The sequence below is a fragment of the Protopterus annectens genome, chromosome 5.part0, assembly GCF_019279795.1.
Source record: "Protopterus annectens isolate FY-2018-M chromosome 5.part0, PAN1.0, whole genome shotgun sequence".
Taxonomy (NCBI): Eukaryota; Metazoa; Chordata; order Ceratodontiformes; family Protopteridae; genus Protopterus; species Protopterus annectens.
The window spans coordinates 1,612,336,149-1,612,356,982 of record NC_056735.1 but is presented as its reverse complement, the minus strand read 5'-3'; the positions used below and the strand labels follow the sequence as shown (position 1 = coordinate 1,612,356,982).

The window sequence follows — 20,834 nt, the reverse complement described above, 5'->3', positions numbered from 1 at the left end:
TCTGCACACTTTGGATGTTCATCATTAACTTCGCTTTTATTTATATTGAACGTGAGAATTTAGGCGTTCAGACCAACTATTTGTGGCCTTCTGTATTAACAGAAAAGGCAGGGGTATTTCGAATGTCACGATTTCCCGTTGGATTTCGCATTGTATTTCCTTTATTTATTCTTCAGAGGGTATTTCCTTAGCTACACCGGTGAGGGCTCATTCAACCAGGCAGTTTCTACTTCCATTGCCTTTGCAGATCGTCAGTATTTAGATGTCATTTGTGCGGCAGCAACGTGGTCTACTCCCCACACGTTTGTTTCCCACTTATAAGTTGGATTTGATTTCCAGAGGACTGGTTTCATTTGGTTCCACAGTTCTTCGGCATGTCCTTCCTTGAGACCTCCCAGGATTTGGGTAGCTGGGGATTCTGACTCTAACGTGTAGAATGGTGACTAGATAACATCAGATTTATAGTTATGTACTTACCATAACTTGGCATCTGTGTTATCTGTAGTCACCATTCATCACGATCCCATCCTCCAGCCCCCTGCCTGGAAGATTGGTTGGATTTGGAGGTTCTGTTTGGTTTCTATGATTTATCTGACTTACTTGTGCAAACTCGATCTGAGGGAGTGTGGAGCAGCAGATCATTATTGGAGGGGAGGACATTGAGCAAAGCTGTGTTCTGAGTATGCCGGCTCGGATTCTATATCAGATCCAAGACGCTTAACGTGATGAATGGTGACTACAGATAGCACAGATGCCAAGTTATGGTAAGTACATAACTATAATTATGAAGAGCCCGTTCTTACTGTCTTCTAAACTCTATACTGATGGAGTTAAGTTCAAAAATGCAGCTGATGATATATTGAAAGCTTTTGTTGCCAAGGGATACTCCTTCAATGAGGTGCATGAGCACATGGATGAGGGGTTTCTCCTTCATTCAACAGATGGGGCTCATTTCAAGAGAAGTTGGACAGGGATATCAGGAGGCCTGTACATGTACGAGAAGAGCTTGATAGTGTGGCACGAATGACCCTGACCTACTCCAGCAATGTGCATAAATCTGTGATATTATTACTAAGAATTGGTCCATGTTACAACTGGATGATCATATTAAAGGGATTGTTGGGAGCAAACCTAGCTTTATCTTCTGGAATGCTAAGTCCCTGAAAAGGCAGCTATGTTACAGTCCTCCTAATGTTAGTCCTTGTTAGTCCTGCAAAGCCTGTATCTACATCTTTAGAACTGACTCTTTCTGTTACCCCACAGACTGGCTTTGTTTTCAGATTTAAACTGAGAGTTGATTGCAAAACTCAGAATTTAGTGTATCTTGATGCTTGCAGTAAGTGCTCTCATTTTTATTTAGGCAAGACTAATATGCTGTTTAAAGATAGACTGCTGAAGTATCTTAGTGATATTAGGTTGAAAAATTCATCTAATGCTCTTGCTAAGCACATCATGGATTGCCCAGGACATTGTTTTAAATTCTTAGCTATACAACTGGTAGTTAAGGACAAAAGGGCAGGTGACATTGTGCATAGCACAGAAATGGCAGAGATGAGATGGATAGTGAAGTTACAAGCTGATGGACTACCCAGCTTGAATTCCATTGTCCCTTTAAAGCCTGCATTGAGAGCATGCAAATTGCTTCATTAATTGCCCGATTGGCTGGATTGTTGATGCTTGTTATAGTGTCTTCTTTTTTACGGCTTATCTTTGTGTTAGAGTAGTAGATCTGATGAATCTTTGTGTTAGAGTAGTAGATCTGATGAAGGGCTGGTAGCCTGAAAGCGCTTATCTGTTCTGTTATCTTGTTTTTTTATTGTTGATTTTATCTCCCTTTACTCTCCTAGGCTCTTTCTCCCTCCTCTGAGTGCTTGTAGCTTACCGTTGTACTTACTCAGGCCATCAGGTGGCATTGTTCAACCACTACCTATCTTTTAATACAAGTCAGAAGTACTGTAACTGTTCTATTAATTTACCACTGCCCTGTTTTAGCCCCATTAATACTTACTCTATTCTACTAAACTGCTACTGCTCTGTTTTCAGCTCTTATCACCTGTCAGCCCTCTGCATCCTTCTAATTTCACACACACAGTGTCTTATGCCAGTGCCTCCTTACCTTTGAGCTAGTTCTTAGCTTCACTGATAACTTTTCGCTGGCTTTCTTCCTTCTCCTTGGCTCTACCCACTCTGTTTGCCCTACGGGCTCACTCTGCTCCCAATTCCCACCTGCTCCTCCACTCCTACTTTTATTTCTACCACTTCCCACACACTCAAGACAACCATCCAGTCAAAGTCTTCCCCTCTTTACCCCTCCTCCTTTCACCCACAGTCATCCATCCAATCAAAGCCTTCCCCTCTTTACCCTCCTCCTTTCACCCACAGTAATTAAATACATCACTAATTAAATACATTACTCTTTCACTAACCCCTCTCACTCCACAGCTCTTCTCTCCAACTACAAATCCTCCCATATTAAACTACCTTTTTCTGACCATGGTTTCCTTACTGTTCCTAACACTCTGAACCCCCATCTACCTCCTACTACTCCTAACAGCTTTATACCATGCCAGCTCCTATACCTCCAGTCAGCTTCCAGTCTCTACTCCTTACCATACTCCCACACAAAACCATCTCCACCCTCGTACAAATAATCATTCCTTTTCCATCTGCTCCTCTCTGTTTTATCTCAACCCTCTGCACCTTTTTAATCCTAAAATTATTTCCATTACTGCTAAGACACTTATCTTAAACAAATACTAGACCATCCAGAATACACTAAATCTAAACCAAAACACACTAAAATAACTTCATTCAATAACCTCATCTTAGCTGGAGATACTCACCCCAACCCCAGACCTAACCCTCCCACAAATAACAGTTATCCTCCCCTTCCTCTAACCTTTCATCCCCCTGCAATACTCTTAAATTTTTCACACTCAATGCCCAGAGTCTCAACAACAAAGCACATCAGTTTCAAGCATGGCTAAGTCATAACCAGCCTGACATTGTAGCCATCTCTGAAACTTGGCTCAAACCCCACATCTCTGACTCTGAAATCCTACCCTTTGGATTTCACACTCTTAGATGTGACCACCCAAAGAAAAAAGGAGGAGGTGTTGCATTAATCTATTCCAGTCTACTTACCTTAATTCCCGTACCAAACCACATTCCTAAATTCACCAATGCAGAACTAACGGTCTATTAAAAATGAATACTCACAAAAACCTATGTATCATCGCCCTTTATATCCCACCCAGAAATAACTTCTCATCCTTGAAGACATACACGAGTGAGCCTCAGCTGAAATTAACCTTGAAACTTACGTACTAGGTGATGTAAACATGGACTGGAATAAAATCTATAGTCCCATACCCTCCCTATCCATTAATCTCTTCAACTTTACTCAAGTAACGCACTCCATCACCAGACCCAATAAAACAAATCCCCCAGGATCCACTCTTGACTGGATCTTAGTCACCCATCCAAATAAAATTACCAACTCTAGCGCCATCCCTGACTCTATTAGTGACCACCTCCCAGCTTTCATTTAATGTGCAGCCACCTCCCATCCACAACAACATCAATATATTCAGACCCGCAACCTTAGTAAATTTGACTCCAAAACCTTCTCTAACTATCTGAAACAAATTAACTGGAGCATTCTAAAAACCATTCCACTCGATAAAGCCATAGACCACTTTAATTATACTTTCCTAGATGCTCTAAATTCCCTAGCTTCACCAAGGAAAAAAAGAATAAAAATTATAACTGCCCGTTGGCTAACCAAAGAAACAAAGCAAATTATACATCAACGAGAAAAATCCTGGAAGCTTTACCAAAAGAATAAACTTCCCGAAACCCTTCTCCAATATACACAGATCTGTAACTTTACAAAAAAACAAATATTCAAAGACAAAAAATAATATTATACTAAGCTCCAGTCCAAGCATCCCCAAAACCCTAGGCTTTTTTGGAACTCCATAAACTCACTCCTCAACTTCGGCTCCAGAAATAACCCCTGTCCAGACCCAAGTAAATCTGACCTCGAATTAGCCTCACTGTTCAACTCTTTCTTTATAGAGTCAGTATCCAACCTAACGAAAACTTTTCCCAGCAATAACCCATCTGTCCTACATTCCACCTCATCTAACTCCCCAAATAATTTCCTCACTATGTTTGAGCTTAAACCTGTCTCCACTAACTATGTAAAAAGACTTCTGTCCAAACTTAAACCCTGCTCCGATGCACCTGACAACATCCCCTCTTCCTTTCTCAAGTCTGCTGCCGATGGTATAGCTCTCCCAATTAGTATCCTAATTAATAGATCCATAAAGGAATCCTGTGTCCCTAAACTCTAGCGTTCCGCCTTTATTCTTCCTCTCCACAAGGGAGGCAAAGCCACTAACATTTCAAACTTCCGCCCTATAGCTCTTCTCTCTCCAATCTCCAGAATCCTAGAAAAATGCATCCACCTTCAACTTATGCCTTTTCTGACTAAAAACAAACTTCTTACCCCTACCCAGCATGGCTTCCGACCAGGACATAGCACCATAACAGCTCTACTCTCATTCTTGGAAACTGTCAATCAAGCCCGAGATTCTGGGAACTTGGTATCCACAGTGCTCCTAGATCTCTCTAAAGCATTTGATACTGTTTCCCATAAGCACCTTTTAAGTTACCTCTCAAACCTAATTTTCTCCCAAAACACTCTTTCTTGGTTCTCAAGCTATCTGTCAGATAGGTCTCCGGCTGTGAGATAGAAAAAAGGCACTTCACCTTTCTTACCCACCCCTACTGGAGTACCACAGGAGTCCATCCTTGGTCCACTACTGTTTAATATCTTTATCAATAACTTTCACTCTGCTATTCCTAATGCCAAAGTCATCCAATATGCAGATGACTCTACACTTGTCTGCTCTGCCTCTAACCTCCCTGCACTCTTATCTAAAACTCAAACTGCCTTCTCAACTACTGAGATCTGGATGTGCCAAATTCACCTTTCTCTTAATGCTAACAAATCTAAAATACTACTTTTCACACCCTCATAATCTTTCTCTTTTGGTAAAAATTCCTTCCAAGCTCTTAGCCAAAGCAACTCTCCGATCAAAGTTGTTCCCTTTGCCAAACTACTCGGTGTAAGTATAGACGAACACCTCAAGTTCGACATCCATATGCGGCAAGATATAAAGAAAACCCACCAAAAACTAGGTATACTATACAGGAACAACCTCCTCCTTTCTACTTCTACCAGGCATATTCTGGCCTCCTCTTACCTCCTTCCCTCCCTTCTGTATGGTGCCCCGCTACTAACTAACCTAGCCTCTTCCATCACTTCCAAACTTGAAAGCCGTTATAACAAAATTTCTAAATTTGCCACCAAACCTAAACATTCCACTCATCACTGTGTTACCCTCCAATCCCTCAACTGGTTAGAATTCACAAATTACCTGGACTTCCTCCAGCTCACTACAGCACATAGACTAATATTTAATCCAACCAAATGCCCCGCTCTAACTAACATCCTTCCCCCATAAACCCCAAATATAACTCTCAGATCTGAACACAACTTACTGTCCACAAAACTAAACGTCCTGCTGGACCTCCTCTCCTTCAGTAAGAAGTGGAACTCTCTCCCTTCCACATTAAGGACAATGTCAAACACAAACAACTTCAAAACTCAGCTTTACACCTACCTCTCCTCCAAATGTAAATGTAACTGCATTCTGCCTACCTAGAACTCTTTAACAAAAGCCCCTGGAAGTGTATCTTCCTGAGTTCCTATGCACCTTATAGCTGGCTACAACCTTCTATAGCTAATTCCCATATGATCTCTCACACTCTGTAAATGTTGTAAATAGCTTTTGACTTTTGACTAACTGTGTGAATTTGTTAAAATGTATTTGCACAATATTTTTCCACTATGGGCAATATTGCTCACACTTTGTATTATTTGATATGTATTTGTACTTGTACTTTTATTGGACTGCTATCTTTACTGTAATCTATTTCATGGAGCTTTTCTCCCTTGGCCTCCACTGAAAACAGGCTCTCTTGACCCAGTGGACTTCCCCGGCAATCAAACTGGAAATAAAATAAATAAATACATTTATTAAAGTGGTTTTAAATTGACCTTGGCTGTGTTGACCGCATCATTTTTCCTGCTTCTACTTTGGTTTTTGATTCAAGATCGGACTTTGGCTACAGTTTGTATTGTTTATCTGTAACATTTTTGTCAGTGGGCGATTCAGTGACCGCTCCTAATTTGCAATCATCTGCAAATTTAGTCAGCTAGAGGCTATTGATGTTGGCTTTGACTTCTGGGAATTAAATGCCAAAAAGAAGCAGTTCCAGGACTGATCCTTGAGGGACTCTGCTTGTGACTGGCCTTTTTGTAAAAGTGAACTCCCCAATTCTAACTTCCTGGGTCCTGTCTGTAATCCAGTTGGTTATCCACCGGGTGGCATAAGGGTTTCTGCTTAACCTCTTAAGTTTGTCAACAATGCCCAAGTGAGGAATTGTGTCAAATGCCTTGGCCAGGTCACAGTAGGCAGTGGAAACCACTTTGCCCTCATCCATTGCTTTGGTGGCCTTCTCAAAGAAGTCCACCAGGTTGGGTAGGCATGATCTGCCATTGATGAAACCAAACTGGGTTGGGTCCAGTGTCTGGAGGTTTCCTATGTCATTATTGATCCATTCCAGTGATAATTCTTTTCTTGGCCTTGCAGATGAGACTAGTGAGACATGTGAGTCTGTAGTTTCCAGGGTCTGTAGGTGGCCCACCTTTGTGCAGAGGGATGAGACTGTTGTTGTTCTCCATTCATCAGACATGAAGCCTGTTTGGAGAGGCTACAGTTAAATAGCATTTCCAGAGGGCCTGATAGATCTTGTTTCATGCTATTTAGAAGGCATCCTGTGATGTCTGGGCACATTGATGGTGTTAGAGAGAACATTAAGGACCTGTTTCCTAGGGATAGCAAAGGGAGTTATATTTGATATTTCTTGAGGGAAGGTTGATGGGGGATAGATGGTTAAAGTTGGAGGTGAATTTGTTGGCCAGTAGGTTTGCTATGTCTTCTGACTCAGTATAGGTGGCTCTATTTACAATGAGCTGTGCAGACAATTGTGTATTCCCTTTGAGGTTTAGGACATAGCTAAAGAATGCCTTGGAGGCCAAATTTACCTCAAATTTGGCTTTGGTAGACTTTATTTGTGCTCTGAGTTGCTTGTTTAGTTTGAGTGTGCTTTTATATTGTGGGGTGCTGCACCTCCTAACTTTTGTCATGATATTCTTCCTTCTGTTATACAACCTACTGATGTTGTGATTCCACCAGGTGGCTTGTGTTTTGAGTTAGTTCTGTACTTCTTCCTGGTGCATACAGCTGCTTCTTTGCAGCTATTAACATGTTTGTATAGGACTTCCGTGAACAGTTATGCACAGGCAGCAGTGTTCTCAGAGTTTATGGGGACTTGACATTTTGCCAGGTTATCTCTTAATAGTAGGAAGTTAGCCTTAGATTTGCTCCTGAATATTCCAGGGTTAGCTAGGGTTCCAGGTTTTATTTTTATTTCACAGAAGACCATTTTGTGGTCTGACCTTACCAGAGAAGAGACATTACACTAGGGGGTGTGCAGCACTCTCACATATTAGTGAGGACCAGATCCAATGTGGTTGCACCTCTTGTTGGTATACTGACAGTCTTGTCAAGGGAGTTTGTCTTTACAAAATCCAGTAATCTCTGTGCTTGTATATTTGGTGTTGTATATGATTCCCAGTTAAAAATGGGGTAATTAAAGTCTCTCATAATTATTGATCTGAAGTAGTTAACTTCATTTATCTGCAATCTGTGGCTATTCGGATCCATATCGGATCCGAGCCGGCAACATTTTTTCAAGCATCTGCTCCAAGCTCCTCCTCTTACCCATAATCCCTCTCATCTCCTACCTTCCCCCAGATCTCGTTTACCTCTTCATGCATGCGCATCGTGGTCTCTATAGCTCCAAGTTGGGTGTAGCAAGTGGTACTTTTTGGTATATATTTAGTGTGTGAGTGTAGTCGTTTTTTTGTCAGCCCTTTCCTCCCCTTCATCGTTTGTCGGTTTTCTGTAAAAAAAAAAAAAAAAAAATAGTAGTAGTTTAAAAACGTCCCCTTCATCGTTTGTCGGTTTTCTGTTTAAAAAAAAAAAAAAAAAAGTAGTAGTTTAAAAAGTCCTTTGTGCGTGCGTGTGTTTGTTGGTTTTCCTGGAGGCCTTTGGCACAGGCTCATCTACATCCTCGGTGTCCCCTCCTGCAGATCCATGAGTGAATCTCATTACCACGCGAGCATGGAAGGAGCCTGACACCATAGAGCCAATACCCAAATGCCCAGACAGGATCCTTTCTCCTCCCACAGACAGACAGGCCTGGTACAAGGGATCCCCGGTGGATGCTATGGTGGTTGCAGCTGCCACCAAGAGAGAACTGGCTCAGGAAAGTTCTTCGGTCCACCCTCCAGACAATGTGTCTAGGGCGGTGGATCGGTTTGGGAAGCGAGTCTTTTCTTCAGTGACGTTTTCTATACGAGCGCTGAATTATTTGGCACACATCATTCGACTCCAGTGAGACCTAGTCACGGAATTCGCTCTGTCGCCCCCAGAGGACAAGTGACTCTTCTCGGCGAAAATGTCGGCTCTGAAATCTGTTTCAAACACGTCCATGCATCTTCTTTCCCATGCCACGGAAGGAGCAGCTAGGGCAGCTGGGACCAGTGTAGCTATGAGATGGCATGCTTGGCTCAGACTATGTCAATTTGTGGACCCCTTCAAGACGTCATTCACAAATGCTCCCTTTGACGGTTCCTGTCTGTTCGGGAAGACAGTACGTGACACCCTGGTCCAGAGCGAGAAGGATGGGAAGACTCTGTCTGCTGTCTGAGTCCGCTTCTCTAGCCCTCAAAGATCCTTTTCTAGGAATCAGAGAGGGCAAAAGAAGATGTGGTTCCGAAAATCTCAGTTTTCTCAGGACACTCAGGACAACTCATCCCCTAGAGGCAGGGGGGGACAAGACAGACGCCACCCCAGAGGTAGAGGGGGCCCAAGGAACTTTGGGTCTAGGGAGACCTTCTCGGACAGACCCGTACAGCAACCCTGAGGGGTTGCCCGACTGTCCTACTCTGGAGACAGTCGGGGGAAGATTGTCAGTGCACCTAACGGCTTGGGAGTCCATTACGACGGACCATTGGGTCCTCCAAATTATATCCAGAAGATACTCCATTCCATTCGTTGCCCCACCCACCCAACCAAAGCGCCTCCTGGATGTTCCACCCGCTCAAAGGGAGGTGGCAGCGCACGAAATTTCAAAGCTGCTTCACACTTGGGCCGTCGAACTGGTCCCCCCAGATCAGTCCGCATTAGGCGTTTACTCCATGTTCTTTTTAGTGCCAAAAAAGACGGGGGACCTCAGGCCCATATAGGACCTGTCGACCCTGAACCTGACTGTAGCCAAGCAGAAATTCCAGATGGTCACCTTGCAGTCCATTCTACCTTACCTCCGAGAATGTGACTGGACGTGCTCGATAGACCTCCAGGACGCTTACTACCATATCAAAATGTGCAGAAGCTCCAGGAGATTCCTTCGCTTCTGGCTGGGAGCCAATCATTTCCAGTTCAGAGCCCTACCCTTCTGTCTCACCACAGCCTCCAGGGTGTTTACCAAGGTTATGGCAGTCGTAGTGGCTCACCTGAGGCTTCAGGGAATTCAGGTGTTTCGTTACCTAGACGATTGGCTCCTCGCTGCTGCCACCAAACATCTACTTTGCATGGCCAGAGACTCCTTTCTGCATTTTGCAGTCAATCTAGGGATTACCATCAACATCTCCAAGTCCCACTTGAACCTGACACAGACCTTGGAATTCACAGGGGCATATTGCAAGTTTTTCTCACTCAAGACAGGGACCAGAATCTATGGGCTCAAGTGTCAGTGAATCCTCGGCCCCAGGATGTCAATGGCGAGCGATGTTCTCCGAGCCCTAGGCTCCATGGCCGCAGCAATTTCAATCCTTCCCTGTGAGTGCCTTCACATGAGGGTGCTTCAGTGGACCCTGGCAGTTCAGTGATCCTGTTTAGACCTCCCCATGGACTATCCAATATGAATCAGCAGAGCCTGCAAGATTTCTCTTCTCTGGTGGCTCCAGTCGCCGGAAATCTTGGCAGGTCATCCCTTCATTACAACCCCAGCCCAAGCCACTGTGACCACGGATGCCTTCCAGCTCGGGTGGGGTGGCACTTTTTGGGGAGGACGGTCCAAAGCACGTGGCCCCAGATCAAGACCGCATATCAACGTTTTGGTGATAAGGGCAGTGCTTTTAGCATTGCAAGCCTTCCATGCTGTTCTTCCCCTGGGGACGATTGCAGTTCAGTCAGACAACATGTCCGTTGTCTGGTACATCAACAAACAAGGAGGAACCAGATCTTACCCCCTCTGCTGCGAGGCCATGAGAGTGTGGGAATGGACGATCTCCACCAGTCAGTTTCTGATTGCAACACACATCCCAGGATGCTCCAACATTTTAGTAGGCAGTCTGAGTCAGGCTGTTTTAATGCCATACGAGTGGTCTCTGAAATAGTAGCAGAGGAGATCTTCCTTGCGTGGGGTCACCCTTGCTGCGATCTCTTCGCATCTCCTTCCAATGCGAAGTGCAGAGAGTTCTTCGCTCAGGTCCCCTCACCAGGGTACTCCCCCAGAGATGCTCTCGTCCATGCTTGGCCTCCTGGGTTACTGTATGCCTACCCCCCGTTACCTCTCATTCCGAAGTTTCTTCAGAAAGCTTGCCAACTGGGGTGCAAAGTGATCCTCATTGCGCCGTTCTGGCCTCGTACGATGTGGTTCCCCTTCCTCTGGTCTCATGCTCTAACTCCTCTACGGATTCTGGACCCCTGCCTGGATTTCATCTTTCATCCCTCGGGCATCAGTCTGCCTGATCTGGGCAGCCTCAAGCTGACGGCTTAGTTGCTCCAGTTCCCTTGATTGCTAGGACTCCCGGTCTGTCATCTTCAGTAAAGCATATTTTGGTGGCATCCCACAAACCTTCCACTAGGAAGGTTTATCGCAGCAAATGGAAACGCTTTTCTATGTGGGCTTCTCAGAGAAACCAAAATCCATTTACAGCCCCGGTTCCTGCAGTGTTGGAGTTTTTGTCCTATATTCTCCAACAAGGGGCTAGTTCCTCTACGGTGAAAGTACAACTGGCTGCCGTATCTAATTTTCATGTCGGCAAAAATCTGAATGCTCTGGCCTCTTTGAGATTGTGTAAAGCTTTTTTGAAAGGTACTGTTCTTTTATGTTCCCCAGTTAAGGATTCCGTCCCTCCTTGGGACCTTACCCTAGTTCTACAGGTGTTGGTGGCACCCCCATTCGAACCAGCAGCGTCAGTAAATTTGAAATTCCTGTCCCAGAAGACAGCTTTTCTAGTGGCCATTTCCTCGGCCAGAAGGGTTTCTGAGATCCAAGCTTTGTCTGCCATGCCCCCTTACTTGATCTTTCATAAAGACAGGGTTTTACTCCGCACGAAGCCTTCTTTCTTACCAAAAGTTGCTTCTGAATCAAATATTAACCAGATGATTAATCTGCCTGTTTTCTTTCCAAATTTTCAGAACAAGGGTGAATATAAGCTGCATTTGCTAGATGTTCATAGACAGCTTTGTTTCTGTTTATATAGGACTAAACAATTTTTTAAGTCTGGACAGTTATTTGTGTCCTTTTCCATACCCTTTTTGGGCAAAGCCATTTCCAAGGTCTCCTTAGCTAGATGGACTACACAATGTATACTGCAAGTCTATAAGGATAAAGGTCTTGTCCCCACCTGGTCCTGTTAAAGCTCATTCTACCAGATCTATGGCAACTTCTACTGCTTTTTTGTCTAGGGTTTCACTGCATGATATATGTGCAGCAGCGACCTGGGCAAGGTCACATACATTTATTTCTCATTATAAGTTGGATTTGATCTCTAGAGGGAGAGCATCCTTTGGCTCTGCGGTGCTCAGGATTATCCTTCCATGAGGGCCTCCCAGGAGTTTTGGTAGCTGGGGACTCTGTCCCACAGGTTGCAGATAAATGAAGTTAACTACTTCAGATAAAGAAGTTTTGTACTCACCATAACGTTCTGTTTGAGGAGTTATACTTCGTTTTCTGCAACCGTCCCTCCCTCCTTCCCCCGAATCTGTTCTAGGTTAGTGCTGTTATTGAGTTGCTAATAGTTTGAATAGTGGCAAACTCGATCTGAGGGAAGGTAGGAGATGTGAGGGATTATGGGTAAGGGGAGGAGCTTGGAGCAGATGCTTGAAAAAATGTTGCCGGCTCAGATCTGATATGGATCCGAATACCCACAGGTTGCAGAAAATGAAGTATAACTACTCAGATGGAACGTTATGGTGAGTACATAACTTCTTTTTTTGGGTTGGATGGTGAGTGTTTCCAGTACATTTAAATGCATGGCATAGGTATGCTGGGTCACAGAGGGGAGACCTAGAGCTTGCAAGGAAGTAGTATTGGATTTTGCCTATGGTGATTTGAACGTGGATAAATTCAAGTGCATTATCCTTCTTTGACCAGCCTTGAGGTGTATTTATTTTTTATGTAAATTAAGACACTTCCAACTTTAGTCCCTGTCTCTGTATTAATTGGTGTAAGTGCGTGTAAGGCAAAATACTCTTGGCACTGTCAGTGTGGTCTCCACTGCTTTAAACCATGTTTCATTGACCACACAGATGTTGGCATTCTCTAGGATGAAGAGAATTTGTAGGGAGTACAGTTTTTTGTTTAGACTCCTAGCATTCAGCAGCAACACCTTTAGATTTTCATGGTTTTGATTTGCTAAAGTATTTTATAACAGAACAAAGTGGAACTGTTTTTGTTAATCCACAGCAAAATGCCTAAAATACAGTTTAGATGTAAACTGAAAGGGAAGGGACAGGTGTGTTAATAGTTTTTATTCTCCACTGTAAGGCAACATCTTTACTGTTGCAGACTTGCAAGATAGCTGCACATTGAGTAACAGCTTAATTCCAGCTCTCCCAATGTGAAAACAGAAATATCCTTATTGTTGCACATGTCCATAATGTGTAGCAATCACTGTAAAACACAATGTTTAAATGACCCTCATAGTTCTGACATTATTTACACAGCACCTTATGTAATTTGTGTTCAGGCACAGAATTTAGATTGGTAAAATGCTACGAAGAAACAGTTAAATTTCACCAAGTTACCATTGTTAAAATTGTACCTGACCACAAGAAAAGTGCCAGGTACTGTTGTTTAGGCCTACAGTACAGGCTGAAAATATTACTTTGTGCCTTGTGCAGGGTGGAGAAATGAGGGGACCAAGAAAATCTCCACTACCTGCCAGCAGGCTGGTGCCACACTGAGAAACCCTGGATTCTTCTATGCTCACTCCTCCAGGACATCATGTTTTTTCACTGTAGGGCTCACGTCCTGGGGAAAAATGGTTGATCACTGATGTGGATATCATCACTGTGGAGACAGGGAATAGACTGCAGGTGCCACAGTGGGAGAGGAGTTAAAAAAAAGAGATGGCAAGAATAAAGTTTTGTATGCATTATGTATGCAGCTACAGAGACAATTCCTGAGTAGCAGAATTTCTTAATTTTTCTGTACTGTGAAACTAAGTGAACCAAGCATATTTGCTCATGCTTAAATGGACAGATGACAGACTCAGCAGGTAATGCACAGATCACAGATCTTTCAGACTTTCTTTTGAGGGGTATTGTGATATGTTCGAAGTTAAATAGAAAGACTTGGTTTCCTGTTACTGGCAGTGCTTTTAGATATTTACAAACTTAAGACTGTATAAATATAGCTTTTTTACTTATCTGTTTTATAGCCATTTGCTTTTAACTGACAGCCAGGGATTGCAGTTGTTCTTTGATTAAAGTATGATAATGTATTTACTTACAAATTATACTTGTAAGAGTCCTTTAGAATATACAGTTACTTGAGCTCATTTCTACTTCCCTGGAATCAGATGCCATTTATTACTAACAGTCCCAGTAGCATGATCAAAGCTTGAGATACTGTATTGTTCACATTATCCAGTTGTCACAGGTTAGTTTTCTTAGACTAAAACTTGCCATTTTACCTACTTCCTCCCTCAGTTTTCTTGGACAGTAGTCATAATGCTGTACCTTTTCATTTTATCACCAAATAGATTCCCCAGTACACAGGGTCTAAACTAACTCAAATATGTTCAAATTTTCTACTTATTCCCTATATTATCAAGCATTTTAATTCAGGAGAATATGTGCATTTTAATTCAGGAGACTATGTATATGTGCTTGTGTGTGTTTTTATATGTGTGTGTATGTGTATGTATACGTGCACACACACAAAATAGCTGTGGGAAGACAAGCAGTCTGACTTGGGGTGGGGTGGGGGGGGGTGGTTTGCTGCTGCTTCAAAGTACTTTTAAAATTCTATACTTCCATTCAGTTGTAACAGCCGTAATGCTACACCATCTGAAACAGAAATAAATTATGACATTTTTAAGGGACGGTTACCTGTTTTGAGCATTGAGACTGCTACAGATTAAATGCACCATTCTGAATAATTTAAGTAAGAGTATATATGTACACTGTGCAGACTGTTACGTACTATGGTGACATCCTTTCTTATCCACTGAGTGGTCAAGAAAAGGTCAGGATTACCTCTTTCTAACATTTGAAGCCTTTGGATGAGATAATTAATTATGGTTATTAAGCATTGTGGAGGAGTACAGCTTTGTTAACTCTTGTGAAACTAGACTGACTGCAATTGCTATGTCATTGGCATGGAGTAAAAAGCCAACCACTGGTCATTTTTGCTTACACAGTTGGAATGAAGCCAAGTATGTCGGTTTGAGATGACCTGCTGAGTGGCTGTAATGAGTTAGCTGGTTTATGGTTATTGGCCATGACTGCAGCACATGGACACTGCTGAGGAGCTGCAGGAGGTCACCTTGCATCTGACAAAATATGCAAGCCTGCTTTTATATATTAAAATGCACCTTTGCAGAGAATTATAAAAATGGACAAGCTTGCAGATAGCACAGCCACTGCAGAAGTATACATTGCTGGAGCTTCAGTCTGTTAAGTCACAATGTAATGCATCAGTAATTAGACTGAGAATTCTTACCTTACTGCAGAGCTAGCTTTTGGTCTCTCACTCCACTGTAGCCAGATACACAGTCCCAAATGGTATGTTGTATTTATTTAATCAGTATTCAGAAAGATTATCCACTTTTAGGTTGCAGCTTTAACATGATAGAATTCCTCTTCGGATTTGTTGGGGGAATACGTTGTTCTTTATGCAGCCGAGTTCTTTTATTTCCTTTATTTAGTGTCTTTGGAGGAGCTGACTTTGTGCCTGCAGCCCAGGACCTGAGACTGCTGTGCAGTGCAATTACTTGGATCCTGACATACACAGAGTGCAACTAGCCTCTAAATTTATCCCACCTACTTTCAGCACAACCATCCTTTTCTCTCTCTCTCTCTCTCTCTCTCTCTCTCACTGTAAGGGCAGATGGTCTTGTCAGAAAGCTGACCTAGCTGATGCATGTCACCGTCTTTACTGAGATGTAACTGGACAGCTCTGAAGTGATTGAGGAAGAATGTGCTTGTCATCCGGGCCTTAGGAGAGATGTGTATGTGCACAGGGTAAATAACACACTTTCTGATGTAATCTCAGTACAGTACATAATTGCTTTAAAGAAGGAAAATCTTTCTTCTGTTAGACAAAATCAGAGAGATGGTTCTGTGTTATAGCCCCACAATGTTTGTTAGAGATGGTATGTGTTCAAACTGAAGATAGCCTTTTTTTTCACTCTTAATTGTACAAAACTATGCTTTGTTTATATCTCCAGTAATGCTGAAATTAAGAGAATGTTATGGACCCTGTACTAAAGAATTCTATTTGCTGTTGAAGGGCTAGAGAAGATGAATTTTATCCAGAAGGATGTGTCTGATATTGAAATGTCCTTTGATCATTTTCCCATGAAAACTGTGCAGCTTTAGTGAGGTAGTATTTATTTGTTGTGATTACATTATGGGCCCTTTAAATGCAATTTTGTGTAAAATTTCTGAATCAAGACAACAGCTGGAGAGTGCAAATTACATGCATACAAGATCATGTGTAGTTTGGTCCTGCTTTGGTCTTTTTTTTCTGTAATCAACAGTGATCTGGAACTGTAAACTAAGTTTGCTGTTAGTTCTGTACCTGCTTTTGCTGTGCTAGTTAGAAAAAAATGCTCATGTGCCATCATTTTTTTTTTAAATATTGTATGTATTTGAATCATCCAAAGACAAAATAAATCACCAAAGCAGTCAAAGGACTTCAAACACTGATGAAGAGTTTTTACTTGAAAGCTTTGTTATTTTTATTAAACTTTTTTTTTTATCTGAGGGCGTTGGACCTTCTTTGTTTTACTTTTTGGAATGTATTTGAATCACTGCAGACACCATCAAAACACTTCTGTCCAGACTTGTAGTGCTAGTGCTTGTATTTATTCTTAAAGCAGATTTTCAAGACAATTATGACTTCAATACTGGTGGAATTAAAAATTGTGCATTTGAGAGTACATGATAGTAGCTTATGCAAGACCACTTCCTTTCATTTGGATTGCACATTCAATTGCTGTCTAGACATGGACTTTATAACAAGTCATTTTTTTCTGTTTTGCTTAGTTGTACTAGCAGTCACTTTAAGATCACATGAATTAGTAATGCTTCACACCTTGGTATACGTGTTTGACATGCTGTATGCAAACATGGGAGAGTGAACCAGGAAGCTAAAATCAGTATTCTTCCTTCTTTCCTTCCTTTCTCAATATTGTATGCATTTTTGGAGCTGTATTTTCAGACATTTATAAAACTTCTGTCATGCATAGATTCTGTTTTATTACTGACAGTCAATGAATGGCTTGAGGGCATCATTTGTTTGAATTCCTCTCCACAGAAATAAAAAAGTTGGAATTTCTTTGAGAGGAAAAATTGGAAATTGTATGTTTCTGGAATAGTAGCTGGAGGGACTCTGTTGTTTGCTGAAGGCTGACAAGCCCTTAGGCTTGGGAAGCTGTTGTTTCTAGCGTTTGATATGCTGCATTTTCATGTTACTGTTCTTTCATTGAAATCAAACACCCATACGTTTCTGCAGCCTCCAGTCTTCATTGTGTGCTGCTGGTGCATTGGACGTGGGCCTAGCATTGCCTCAGGAAGGTTAAATTACCATTCTGGTGCTTAATACGTCACTCTTTCTCTGCCCAACCCCCTAGTAGTGTGTGCTTGATTTGACCTTACTTTACCATTGTCCTAGATAGAGATATAATCACTGTATTAGTGGACGAACTTTGTTACAGTCGTGGTTCTGGTAGATGGGCTCATAGACTAAGATTTATACCTCATAGCACCTGTTTCCAAGGTTGAGTTCTGACTTTGGTTACTGTTTCTGCTGAATTTGTATGTTCTTTTTATGTTAGTATGTCCACCCCTTATCCATTTTCAAAAACATGCTGTTTGGCTGTTGTCAAGGCAATAAATGATAAACAGGGACCACAGTGCTTGGCTCTAATTCACTGCCTACTACTCTGTTAAACATTTAATTAAAATCTTCTAATCTAAAAATTGTATAATGTTATGGCCATCAAGGGGGTGCAGTCTCTTGAATGTCAGCACTAGTGCCAAACAAATATGAAACACTGAACAACTTCCCAAGTTTAGTCTGGCCGCAAGAGCATTCCGGAAGTATGCACTGATTTGAATATGTGCCTACACCATCCACATCCAAGAAAAGGTGTCTCAGTGAACATCCCACTGAACAGATTCCTCAGCCTAGCTCCCAGACCCACTTTTCACCATTCTGTTGAGTTGTAGCACCTTCCCTTGCTCACTTGACCATAATAACTGCACTTTAAATAAACTCTCTTATTCACACAGATGCACACGTGCACATGCATACATACACAGAGACAAACACACACTGATTTCCAGGGAACACTAGTGATATTCTCCAACACCACAGTCTTTTGTCCTGGTGCAATGTAAACTGCCACCATCCCAGAGTATCAGGCTGGAGACCTCCCAGTTACTGTTTCAGTTTTGCAAGTAAGCCAGATAATGGGCGGCGCAGTGGTGCAGCGGTTAATGCTGTCGCCTCACAGCAAGAGGTTCTCTGGTTCGATTCTCGGCTGGGGTGACTTCTCTGCGGAGTTTACATGTTCTCCCTGCGTTCGCTTGGGTTTCCTCCGGGTACTCCGGTTTCTTCCCACATTCTAAAGACATACTTCTGGAGCATTTCTCCTCGGGCCTCCGCTGAAAACAGGATCTGTGGAACCTAGTCAGACTTTCCCGGTCAACAAATGTTAAATAAATAAAAAATAAAAATAATTATAAACAGAAATTCTAATGTGTTGCAAGCCACTCTGGACAATGGTAGATGCTAGCAGCTTGTTAACAGTTAGCTGTAAATACCCTGTTATCAATTTATTGATAAAAAATGAGCAGCCACAAACATTTTAAAAAGTGAATAACAATACTGTACTTAGAAATGAATTATTTATGCAGTATGGTTTACAGTTAAATATATACAGAGGTATAAAGTTGTACAGGGAAACAAAATAATCCATTTGAACAAATAGATTACAAGCACAAAAGAAACATCTGGCACCAATTAGACATTCCCATAGCTAGTTTCTGAGCCAGAAGAATTGCTGACTGCTCTATACTGGCTGAATTTTCAGAACACATTAGGTAGACACACAAGTCTTAGGCTGCAGGGTAGTTCTTTTTCTTTTTCTCTTCTATTCTCTTCTCAGCTGCTCTTTCTTTCCATATAAACTACGGATGCAGCGGGGCAAAGACTCATGTTTGCATACTAATGAGTTTATGTACTTGCTGTAGGTTAGCTGTCTAACAGGATTATGTCATTGTTTGTACACTTCATTAGCTTCCTGGACTAGGAAAAATTATAGATCTTGTATACACAGAGCAGAATATATTTTCATGTCTAGAGCACAAGTTCTGCAGTTTGGAACAGAAGGAAGTTGCAACCTCTAGTTCCTCATACCCTTGTATTCATTTATATAAGAAAGGTTGTATCTTTTCATGACATAGGAAAACACAGATAGCAAATATATGGATAGAAATAAGTCATAAGTTCTCATGTGTGTTCCTATCACTGAAACACACACACGTGGCAGATTAAATGGCATATTGTAGTTTACTTGATGCAGGTTTTACATTGCAAAAGTGCAACAGGTCTCTTACAGTAGCGTATTTCACTATCTATTTAACTATTTATCTCTCTATAGCTTCGGTCATGGCTGAAAAGTATCTGAGTATCTGTGAAGAACCAATTTAGTTACCAAATTTAATAAATTAAATTAAAGAGCACAATGTGTAGAAGTACTTACAGTGAAGTACATTTTTATGACTTCTAAAATGCTGTATTTTGTTAGGTACATTTTTTGTTAGTAAGTGGTATTTCACAAATGAAAGAACTTTTTGTTACCTGTGTGATAATATGGCTAAAGTGAAAGAATTTAGTGATTGTAAATGATTTACTTTTCCGCTATAATATACTCCTGTGTAAACCTTTGTACCCTTTTCCCTTCTTTTACCTTGCAAAGATGTTAAATGTCCTTTTCAGTAAATATTCTGTTTTGCATATTTGCAATTAATGTTTAAAACATTTTGTTGTTTAAGCGAAGCAAATGTTCTAGCTAATACAGACCAATGCTGTACCCTTAAAAACAAATACAAAATAAAAATAAATTGAACAGTCTTTCTGCATCATAGTTCTGAAATTAAAATAGCATATTTAATTAGCCTTTAGCCTTTTCAGTGCTATTTACTGGTTGCAGCATCAGTTACCATATTTACTCCAAACTGTAAGAATACTGCAGTTTTGTTGGTGTTATGGAATTTTTAAAGGCACTTGTCCTGTAGCTCATATTCTCAAGAAAATATATTAGAAATAGTAAATGCACACACCCACTTGTCATGATTTACTTATTTTAGTAGTGCATTCTAGAGCAGGACTATCATGAAAATCTACTACCAATCATTAGCGGACCGGAGTTCGGCTGTGGCGACCCCTAACCGGGAAAAGCCGAAAGACAACAACATTCTAGAGCAGGACTATAAACCGTCTGTATAATTAACTAGCTAGAAAAAAATACACCAGGCAGTCCCGAGAGAGCCTTCTGCATCATAATTTAGTTTGAGATAACATATGTATGGTTAATGGGGTCATTCAAGATGATGTAGTCCTAGTGCAACCATTAAATACATCAGAAATCCAGAGCCACATGGCAAATCAAAGCAACCCCTCAGGCTGCTAGTCTTAAGCCTTTTCAGATCCTAGAGGTGCTGTATTACTTATTGCACCTACAACCCGGACTGATTCACTGCAAATTCCTGGAAACTAGTGGGGAAAATGAGGTAATTGATTACATAGTTAGCTGTACAAAAACTAATTTCTACGAACATTCTGAAGAAAATGGCAGTGAAGGCTGAAAGCATTTACACATTTTATTTGGGAAGTGTTTACATTCATTTTACTATCAAGGTGTTTGTTGTTGTTTATTTTATTTACACACTTGCTAACTGGTTAAGTCAACTAGTCATTCTGGATCCTTTTCACCCACAAACAACATGGGCCAAAGGCAAACGTAAAGTACATATGGTCAGTTTAGAGTAGCATACCACTCAGCATGTTAGAATGTATATTGATTGGTACATTTGTCTTTGTCTGATTAACATATACTGTTTCTCTGTAGCCAAAGTCTGGAACTCTCTACCATTAACAATCAGAAT

The 20,834-nt window shown here is 41.5% G+C and overlaps 2 protein-coding genes across 5 annotated transcripts in view; one reads left to right on the top strand and one right to left on the bottom strand.

Moving 5' to 3' along the window:
* FILIP1L (filamin A interacting protein 1 like) overlaps positions 1–15,461 on the bottom strand; it is a 2,033,704-nt gene extending 2,018,243 nt beyond the window's left edge. For both annotated transcript variants that reach the window (XM_044071370.1, XM_044071371.1), the window contains exon 1: positions 15,160–15,461. The gene's annotated coding sequence lies outside the window, so the exon portion shown is untranslated. The remainder of the gene's footprint in view (positions 1–15,159) is intronic.
* The window catches only part of CMSS1 (cms1 ribosomal small subunit homolog), a 1,462,848-nt gene that overhangs the window by 468,554 nt on the left and 973,460 nt on the right, over positions 1–20,834 (top strand). Inside the window, exon 1 of one of the 3 annotated variants that reach the window (XM_044071373.1) lies at positions 13,667–13,711. The exons of 1 other annotated variant lie outside the window; for it this stretch is intronic. In XM_044071373.1, coding sequence (XP_043927308.1) covers positions 13,696–13,711 — 16 coding nt within the window. In that variant the 5' untranslated portion in view covers positions 13,667–13,695. Of the gene's footprint in view, positions 1–13,666; positions 13,712–15,540; positions 15,681–20,834 lie in introns of those variants that run through there. One more of the 3 variants, XM_044071375.1, reaches the window with a different exon arrangement.